At 32.3% G+C, this 11,548-nt stretch overlaps 1 protein-coding gene across 2 annotated transcripts in view; it reads left to right on the top strand.

Moving 5' to 3' along the window:
- The window catches only part of LOC128667040 (uncharacterized), a 75,307-nt gene that overhangs the window by 22,466 nt on the left and 41,293 nt on the right, over positions 1–11,548 (top strand). Inside the window, exons 4-6 of one of the 2 annotated variants that reach the window (XM_053721904.1) lie at positions 698–793; positions 1,309–1,452; positions 3,215–3,322. In XM_053721904.1, the coding sequence (XP_053577879.1) occupies positions 698–793; positions 1,309–1,452; positions 3,215–3,322 (348 nt within the window). The remainder of the gene's footprint in view (positions 1–697; positions 794–1,308; positions 1,453–3,214; positions 3,323–11,548) is intronic. The other variant, XM_053721905.1, reaches the window with a different exon arrangement.

Raw genomic sequence — 11,548 nt, 5'->3', positions numbered from 1 at the left:
ATAGGCTCAGGTGCTGGGAACTATCTGCTGATTGGTGTCTGAACTTTTATGCCCATTTTCAATGGCTTACATGTGTGTTCACCTAGTTTCCAGAAGTGCATTGCTGCTTCTTCAGTAAAAGATACCAAGAGAATAAAGCAAAATTCATAAGAAATAAAAAAAAATGTATAATTTATCTGAATCGTAAAAGAAAAATATGGGGTTTCATGTCCCTTTTAAGAATGTTGCAATGAAAAATATATTAGTGTGCAAGCAAATCCACATATTTTTTTATTTTTTTTAAGTGTATATAAATTTTATAATCCTACTTGGTATCTTCTGTTTTTTTCTTTTTTTTTTGGCTGGGCTGTGACATAGAGAGCAGTCCCACATACTCTCTACATAGGCTTCCTAAGGGATTTCAAAGAACTGGACTTTAAGAGTCATATGACACACACACTGATTGGATGTTCATTTGAATGGTCATTTAAAAAAAAAAAAGTTCATCCAAGTGGGCCGGTATAATATTGTAATAGAAGCATTACTATAGGCACAGATTTAACGATTTCACAGATGGTTTAAGATGAAGGGGAAAAAAAAGTTCATCCTATTGGGCCAGCATAACATTGTAATAGAAGCATTAGTATAGGCACAGATATAAACAGAGGGAGCCGTGTTATAACTAATAATTCCAACTTGTGTGGGTTTTTTACTCCAGGCTGCAGCTCAGCCCGACAGAGAGAACGAACAAAAACGCCCAAGAGGTAGACCCAAAGGAAGCCTCAACAAGAATCCATCAAGGTCTGCTCTGAAAGTAAGACCCGAAGCTACTATTGTCCTGGAGTATAACGATCCAGTGATATCACTTTAGAGAAGAGCTCCCAATTATCCTATAGTTTGTAGGATCATCATGAATTGGCAGCCCAGCCCCACTGTCCTCAACTCCTCCTTGGTATTCTGGTCAACCTTGGCCTACCTAAACCCTACTTAGGAATCAACAGACCTTACACAGGATAACTTGGACCCACCCCTTCAATCTCCCAGATCCTGCCCCAGGTAAATTGACCCCACCACCTGAAACGTCTACATCTTGTCCCAAATAAATTGGCCCCACCCCTGTACCACCCAGACTCCAAGCTCCAAGTTTATTTGACTCCAGCCCCAGATCTAAGAGCTTGCTCTCAGCAGACAAAACTTGTCCCTTTCAACCCAATCCTGGAAGAAACAAATTCATTATTTTTTTTTGGGAGGTATGAAATACTTAATAGTGGCTCCTGTAAAAATATTTGTTTTCACTGGATATAATGTTTGTTTCCTTTTCTACCCTAGGCACTGCAGCAAGAAGCATCTGGGGAGGAGAAGAGGGGACGAGGGAGGCCAAAAAAAATCGTAGACCCCAATTGTATAGTCACTCCGAAAAAAGGAAGAGGGAGACCAAAAGGAAGTTTAAACAAAATTCAGTCAATCAAAAAGGTGAGATAATGTGTTGCGGTCACCAGGTTTTTGTACCTTTAGTTGAAGTACCTGACAATAGCATTTTAAAAAGGTTGTCCAACCCACATACTGTGGACCACAGTGGGACTAAGCACACAAATTCTATTTAGGTAGTGGAGTTTGTATAGCATTTACCGTAAATTTAAATGCACATTTGCAAGTGGTAAAAGTTAAAGGGACACGAAAGCCAAAATGTTTCTGTCAAGATTCAGGTAGAACATACAATTTTAAACCACTTTCCAATTTACTTCTATTATCGAATTTGCTTCATTCTCTTGGTATCCTTTTTTGAAAGAGCAGCAATGCACTACTGGAAACTAGCTGAATACATCAAGCAAGCCAATAAAAACAGGCATATATGTACAGCCACCAATCTGCAGCTAGCTCCCAGTAATGCATTGCTGTTCCTGCGCCTACATATGTATGCTGTTTAACAAAGGATACCAAGAGAACAAAGCAAATTATCTAACAAAGGTAAACTGGAAAGTTGATTAAAATTGCATGCTCCATTCTGAATCATGAAAGAAATAATCTGGGGTTTCATGTCCCTTTCAGGTTTTCAAAAGTGTTAAACTGACATAATATTTTTATGCTAAATCACTTGAAAATGATGTAGCATAACTGTAAAAAGCAGGCTAGCAAACCCCACCTGATTAATAGCGGTGCAACCGATCTCCCACCTAGTGAGAGCAGACAACCTGCTTAGGGAGATGCTGCAGACAAAGCAGAGGAATGTGCAAGCCTTGCAGGGACCCCTGGGATCTGTATAGCACACATAGTCCTATACCGCACTGGTGTACGAGTCTTACCCCCTTCTGATTCCGGAGTCCATGAAGCAAGTTGCCGCAATCATCGGAGGAGCAGGCCTCTGCAAATACCGGCCACCTTACTAAGATTCCTCTGAAGATAAACAAATAAAAGCGCAAAGAAAACCTCTGCCTAGGCACAAAGAACACGCTGAAGCGATGAGACCGGTACCGTCGTCATGTAGAGTTAATTATACAAGTCTGTGTTCTGATTAGAGCAATACATAGCACACCCCAGCAAAATTCCAACCCGGGAATCAAATGGGGATTTCAGTAGCCCTAATCGATAAAAAACACGGCAGTTAACCCCCTCCACACACTGTCTGACTACATGGCCCCTGGCAAGTGATTTCAGTCTGATAGATATAGGAGGGAGCCTTTTATTATCCCTATGAATCACACATAGCGCTCACAGCTGTCCCTGCAGGGCTTGTACTAGCTAGGGAGTGTGGGGAAAATGCTTGCTCTGTAGCCTATTCATATTACGGACGTATTCATATGTAGTGACATCACTTCAAACGTTCTCATCATTTTTAGAAGGCTTTAGCAGCAAAATTGATAATACATGTCAATGACAAACTTTAAATTTGTATGCTTCATTTAAATAGCCCATGTTTTTTTGGGTGTATAATGTCCCTTTAAAGGGACATTAAACACTGAGATATAATAAATTGTATATATAAAAAAAACTTCAGTTCCTGTTAGAAATGGAACTTCAGAACACCGTTATATTCCACACAGCCATTGGCTGCACACTCTAGTGACCTATTTATAACTGTCCCTAATTGGCCACAATTTATCATTTTATATTACCATATCAAAGTGTTTAATGTCCCTTTTAAGTACATTTAGTATTAAAAAAAAAATCCAAATTTTAAAAAGTAAATCCATTTTTTTTTTTCGGTTTGTTTTACTTTTTTTTTTATTATTAATAGAAAATAGAGCGCACTGGGATACGTAAGAGAGGGCGTCCCAGTCTGTCTAAACGACCAAGAGGACGACCAAAGTTGTCAGCGATATCAGGAGATCAGACTACTAGTGAGGTGAGAAGCAGCATAATCATATTATTATTTTTTTAATAGTGAGAAAGCTATAATTTAAATATGGATAATTGCACATATATGTAACACAACACTTTAAAATATACCCTAGTCCAATAAAAAATAAACCTAGATATCAGTTCTCATTGTATATTATTGTGTAATTAATGTGTATGTGTTTTCCTTTGTTGATGAGCTCCTTATCCTTTGCACAGACACAGATCATATGTGTATGACAAAAAATTGCATTCCCAGGCCATAAAACTAGTTTATGGTAGAAAATGCATTAATGCATTTTAAGTTTTTCACCACTAGAGGGCATTAGTTGATGTGTTTCATATAGATAACACTGTGCTCATGCGCATGAAGTTACCTGGGAACCAGCACTGATTGGCTAAACTGCAAGTCTGTCAAAAGAACTGAAATAAAGGGGCAGTTTGCAGAGGCTTAGATACAAGATAATCACAGAGGTAAAAAGTATATAAAAACTGTTGGTTATGCAAAACTGGTGAATGGGTAATAAAGGGATTATCTATATTTTAAAATATGGTTTTGGTTTATGAAAAATATAAGATAAAGAAGCCTGTATATGTACACAATGTGATAAAGTAATGAGACGTGATTATACCTACAGATATAAGATAAAGAAGCAGGTATATGTACACAATGTGATAAAGAAATTAAATCTGATTACACCTACAGATATAAGATAAAGACACATGTATATGTACACAATGTGATAAAGTAATGAGATCTGATTATACCTACAGATATAAGATAAAGACACATGTATATGTACACAATGTGATAAAGTAATGAGATCTGATTATACCTACTGATATAAGATAAGGACACGTATATGTACACAATGTGATACAGTAATGAGATCAGATTATACCTACAGATATAAGATAAGGAAACGTATATGTACACAATGTGATACAGTAATGAGATCTGATTATACCTACAGATATAAGATAAAGACACATGTATATGTACACAATGTGATACAGTAATAAGATATGATTATACCTAAAGATATAAGATAAAGACACATGTATATGTACACAATGTGATACAGTAATGAGATCTGATTATACCTACAGATATAAGATAAAGAAGCATGTATATGTACACAGTGTGATAAAGTAATGAGATCTGATTATACCTACAAATATAAGATACAGACACATGTATATGTACACAATGTGATACAGTAATGAGATCTGATTATACCTACTGATATAAGATAAGGACACGTATATGTACACAATGTGATACAGTAATGAGATCTGATTATACCTACAGATATAAGATAAAGACACATGTATATGTACACAATGTGATCAAGTAATGAGATCTGATTATACCTTCAGATATAAGATACGGACACATGTATATGTACACAATGTGATCAAGTAATGAGATCTGATTATACCTACAGATATAAGATAGACACATGTATATATACACAATGTGATACAGTAATGAGATCTGATTATACCTACAGATATAAGATAAAGACATGTATATGTACACAATGTGATCAAGTAATGAGATCTGATTATACCTACAGATATAAGATAGACACATGTATATATACACAATGTGATACAGTAATGAGATCTGATTATACCTACAGATATAAGATAAAGACACATGTATATGTACACAATGTGATAAAGTAATGAGATCTGATTATACCTACAGATATAAGATAAAGACATGTATATGTACACAATGTGATACAGTAATGAGATCTGATTATACCTACTGATATAAGATAAGGACACGTATATGTACACAATGTGATACAGTAATGAGATCTGATTATACCTACAGATATAAGATAAAGACACATGTATATGTACACAATGTGATCAAGTAATGAGATCTGATTATACCTACAGATATAAGATAAAGACACATGTATATGTACATAATGTGATAAAGTAATGCGATCTGATTATACCTACAGATATAAGATAAAGACACATGTATATGTACACAATGTGATAAAGTAATGAGATCTGATTATACCTACAGATATAAGATAAAGACACATGTATATGTACACAATGTGATCAAGTAATGAGATCTGATTATACCTACAGATATAAGATAGACACATGTATATATACACAATGTGATACAGTAATGAGATCTGATTATACCTACAGATATAAGATAAAGACACATGTATATGTACACAGTGTGATAAAGTAATGAGATCAGATTATACCTATAGATATAAGATAAAGACGCATGTATATGTACACAATGTGATACAGTAATGAGATCTGATTATACCTACAGATATAAGATACAGACACATGTATATGTACACAATGTGATAAAGTAATGAGATCTGATTATACCTACAGATATAAGATAAAGACACATGTATATGTACACAGTGTGATAAAGTAATGAGATCAGATTATACCTACAGATATAAGATAAAGACGCATGTATATGTACACAATGTGATACAGTAATGAGATCTGATTATACCTACAGATATAAGATACAGACACATGTATATGTACACAATGTGATAAAGTAATGAGATCTGATTATACCTACAGATATAAGATAAAGACACATGTATATGTACACAGTGTGATAAAGTAATGAGATCAGATTATACCTACAGATATAAGATAAAGACGCATGTATATGTACACAATGTGATAAAGTAATGAGATCTGATTATACCTACAGATATAAGATACAGACACATGTATATGTACACAATGTGATAAAGTAATGAGATCTGATTATACCTACAGATATAAGATAAAGACACATGTATATGTACACAGTGTGATAAAGTAATGAGATCTGATTATACCTACAGATATAAGATAAAGACACATGTATATATACACAATGTGATAAAGTAATGAGATCAGATTATACCTACAGATATAAGATAATGACACATGTATATGTACACAGTGTGATAAAGTAATGAGATCAGATTATACCTACAGATATAAGATAATGACACATGTATATGTACACAATGTGATAAAGTAATGAGATCTGATTATACCTACAGATATAAGATACAGACACATGTATATGTACACAATGTGATAAAGTAATGATATCTGATTATAACTACAGATATAAGATAAAGACACATGTATATGTACACAGTGTGATACAGTAATGAGATCTGATTATACCTACAGATATAAGATAAAGACACATGTATATGTACACAATGTGATACAGTAATGAGATCTGATTACACCTACAGATATAAGATAAAGACACATGTATATGTACACAGTGTGATAAAGTAATGAGATCTGATTATACCTACAGATATAAGATAAAGACACATGTATATGTACACAATGTGATACAGTAATGAGATCTGATTATACCTACAGATATAAGATAAAGACATGTATATGTACACACTGTGATAAAGTAGTGAGATCTGATTATACCTACAGATATAAGATAAAGACACATGTATATGTACACAATGTGATAAAGTAATGAGATCTGATTATACCTACAGATATAAGATAAAGACACATGTTGTATATGTACACAATGTGATAAAGTAATGAGATCTGATTATACCTACAGATATAAGATAAAGACACATGTATATGTACACAATGTGATACAGTAATGAGATCTGATTATACCTACAGATATAAGATAAGGACACATGTATATGTACACAATGTGATACAGTAATGAGATCTGATTATACCTACAGATATAAGATAAAGACACATCTATATGTACACAATGTGATACAGTAATGAGATCTGATTACACCTACAGATATAAGATAAAGACACATGTATATGTACACAGTGTGATAAAGTAATGAGATCTGATTATACCTACAGATATAAGATAAAGACACATGTATATGTACACAATGTGATACAGTAATGAGATCTGATTATACCTACAGATATAAGATAAAGACATGTATATGTACACACTGTGATAAAGTAGTGAGATCTGATTATACCTACAGATATAAGATAAAGACATGTATATGTACACAATGTGATACAGTAATGAGATCTGATTATACCTACTGATATAAGATAAAGACATGTATATGTACACAATGTGATACAGTAATGAGATCTGATTATACCTACTGATATAAGATAAGGACACGTATATGTACACAATGTGATACAGTAATGAGATCTGATTATACCTACAGATATAAGATAAAGACACATGTATATGTACACAATGTGATCAAGTAATGAGATCTGATTATACCTACAGATATAAGATAAAGACACATGTATATATACACAATGTGATACAGTAATGAGATCTGATTATACCTACAGATATAAGATAAAGACACATGTATATGTACACAGTGTGATAAAGTAATGAGATCAGATTATACCTATAGATATAAGATAAAGACGCATGTATATGTACACAATGTGATACAGTAATGAGATCTGATTATACCTACAGATATAAGATACAGACACATGTATATGTACACAATGTGATAAAGTAATGAGATCTGATTATACCTACAGATATAAGATAGACACATGTATATGTACACAGTGTGATAAAGTAATGAGATCAGATTATACCTACAGATATAAGATAAAGACGCATGTATATGTACACAATGTGATACAGTAATGAGATCTGATTATACCTACAGATATAAGATACAGACACATGTATATGTACACAATGTGATAAAGTAATGAGATCTGATTATACCTATAGATATAAGATAAAGACACATGTATATGTACACAATGTGATAAAGTAATGAGATCTGATTATACCTACAGATATAAGATACAGACACATGTATATGTACACAATGTGATAAAGTAATGAGATCTGATTATACCTACAGATATAAGATAAAGACACATGTATATGTACACAGTGTGATAAAGTAATGAGATCTGATTATACCTACAGATATAAGATAAAGACACATGTATATATACACAATGTGATAAAGTAATGAGATCAGATTATACCTACAGATATAAGATAATGACACATGTATATGTACACAGTGTGATAAAGTAATGAGATCAGATTATACCTACAGATATAAGATAATGACACATGTATATGTACACAATGTGATAAAGTAATGAGATCTGATTATACCTACAGATATAAGATAAAGAAGCCTGTATATGTACACAATGTGATAAAGTAGTGAGATCTGATTATACCTATAGATATAAGATAAAGACATGTATATGTACACAATGTGATAAAGTAATGATATCTGATTATACCTACAGATATAAGATAAAGACACATGTATATGTACACAATGTGATACAGTAATGAGATCTGATTATGCCTACAGATATAAGATAAAGACACATGTAGATGTACACAATGTGATACAGTAATGAGATCTGATTATACCTACAGATATAAGATAAAGACACATGTATATGTACACAATGTGATACAGTAATGAGATCTGATTACACCTACAGATATAAGATAAAGACACATGTATATGTACACAGTGTGATAAAGTAATGAGATCTGATTATACCTACAGATATAAGATAAAGACACATGTATATGTACACAATGTGATACAGTAATGAGATCTGATTATACCTACATATATAAGATAAAGACATGTATATGTACACACTGTGATAAAGTAGTGAGATCTGATTATACCTACAGATATAAGATAAAGACACATGTATATGTACACAATGTGATAAAGTAATGAGATCTGATTATACCTACAGATATAAGATAAAGACACATGTATATGTACACAGTGTGATAAAGTAATGAGATCAGATTATACCTATAGATATAAGATAGACACATGTATATGTACACAGTGCGATAAAGTAATGAGATCAGATTATACCTACAGTCAGATATAAGATAAAGACACATGTATATGTACACAATGTGATAAAGTAATGATATCTGATTGTACCTACAGATATAAGATAAAGACACATGTATATGTACACAATGTGATACAGTAATGAGATCTGATTATACCTACAGATATAAGATAGACAAATGTATATGTGCACAATGTGATAAAGTAATGAGATCTGATTATACCTACAGTCAGATATAAGATAAAGACACATGTATATGTACACAATGTGATAAAGTAATGATATCTGATTGTACCTACAGATATAAGATAAAGACACATGTATATGTACACAATGTGATACAGTAATGAGATCTGATTATACCTACAGATATAAGATAGACAAATGTATATGTGCACAATGTGATACAGTAATGAGATCTGATTATACCTACAGATATAAGATAAAGTCACATGTATATGTACACAATGTGATACGGTAATGAGATCTGATTATACCTACAGATATAAGATACAGAAGCATTTATATGTACACAGTGTGATAAAGTAATGAGACCTGATTATACCTACAGATATAAGATAAAGACACATGTATATGTACACAATGTGATACAGTAATGAGATCTGATTATACCTACAGCTATAAGATAATGACACATGTATATGTACACAATGTGATAAAGTAATAAGATCTGATTATACCTACAGATATAAGATACAGACACATGTATATGTACACAATGTGATAAAGTAATGAGATCTGATTATACCTACAGATGTAAGATAAAGACACATGTATATGTACACAATGTGATAAAGTAATGAGATCTGATTATACCTACAGATATAAGATAAAGACATGTATATGTACACAATGTGATAAAGTAATGAGATCTGATTATACCTACAGATATAAGATAAAGACATGTATATGTATACAATGTGATACAGTAATGAGATCTGATTATACCTACAGATATAAGATAAAGACATGTATATGTACACAATGTGATAAAGTAATGAGATCTGATTATACCTACAGATATAAGATAAAGACATGTATATGTACACAATGTGATAAAGTAATGAGATCTGATTATACCTACAGATATAAGATAAAGACATGTATATGTATACAATGTGATACAGTAATGAGATCTGATTATACCTACATATATAAGATACAGACACATGTATATGTACACAATGTGATAAAGTAATGAGATCTGATTATACCTACAGATATAAGATAAAGACATGTATATGTACACAATGTGATAAAGTAATGAGATCTGATTATACCTACAGATATAAGATAAAGACATGTATATGTATACAATGTGATACAGTAATGAGATCTGATTATACCTACATATATAAGATACAGACACATGTATATGTACACAATGTGATAAAGTAATGCGATCTGATTATACCTACAGAGATAAGATAGACACATGTATATATACACAATGTGATCCAGTAATGAGATCTGATTATACCTACAGATATAAGATACAGACACATGTATATGTACATAATGTGATACAGTAATGAGATCTGATTATACCTACAGATATAAGATAAAGAAGCCTGTATATGTACACAATGTGATACAGTAATGAGATCTGATTATACCTACAGATATAAGATAAAGACACATGTATATGTACACAATGTGATAAAGTAATAAGATCTGATTATACCTACAGATATAAGATAAAGACATGTATATGTATACAATGTGATACAGTAATGAGATCTGATTATACCTACATATATAAGATACAGACACATGTATATGTACACAATGTGATAAAGTAATGCGATCTGATTATACCTACAGAGATAAGATAGACACATGTATATGCACACAGTGTGATAAAGTAATGAGATCAGATTATACCTACAGATATAAGATAGACACATGTATATATACACAATGTGATACAGTAATGAGATCTGATTATACCTACAGATATAAGATAAAGAAGCCTGTATATGTACACAATGTGATACAGTAATGAGATCTGATTATACCTACAGATATAAGATAAAGACACATGTATATGTACACAATGTGATACAGTAATGAGATCTGATTGTACCTACAGATATAAGATAAAGACACATGTATATGTACACAATGTGATACAGTAATGAGATCTGATTGTACTTACAGATATAAGATAAAGACACATGTATATGTACACAATGTGATACGGTAATGAGATCTGATTATACCTATAGATATAAGATAAAGACATGTATATGTACACAATGTGATACAGTAATGAGATCTGATTGTACCTACAGATATAAGATAAAGACACATGTATATGTACATA

The sequence above is a fragment of the Bombina bombina genome, chromosome 7 (genome assembly GCF_027579735.1).
Source record: "Bombina bombina isolate aBomBom1 chromosome 7, aBomBom1.pri, whole genome shotgun sequence".
Lineage (NCBI taxonomy): Eukaryota > Metazoa > Chordata > Amphibia > Anura > Bombinatoridae > Bombina > Bombina bombina.
This window is presented reverse-complemented; position numbering and strand designations above follow the sequence as displayed.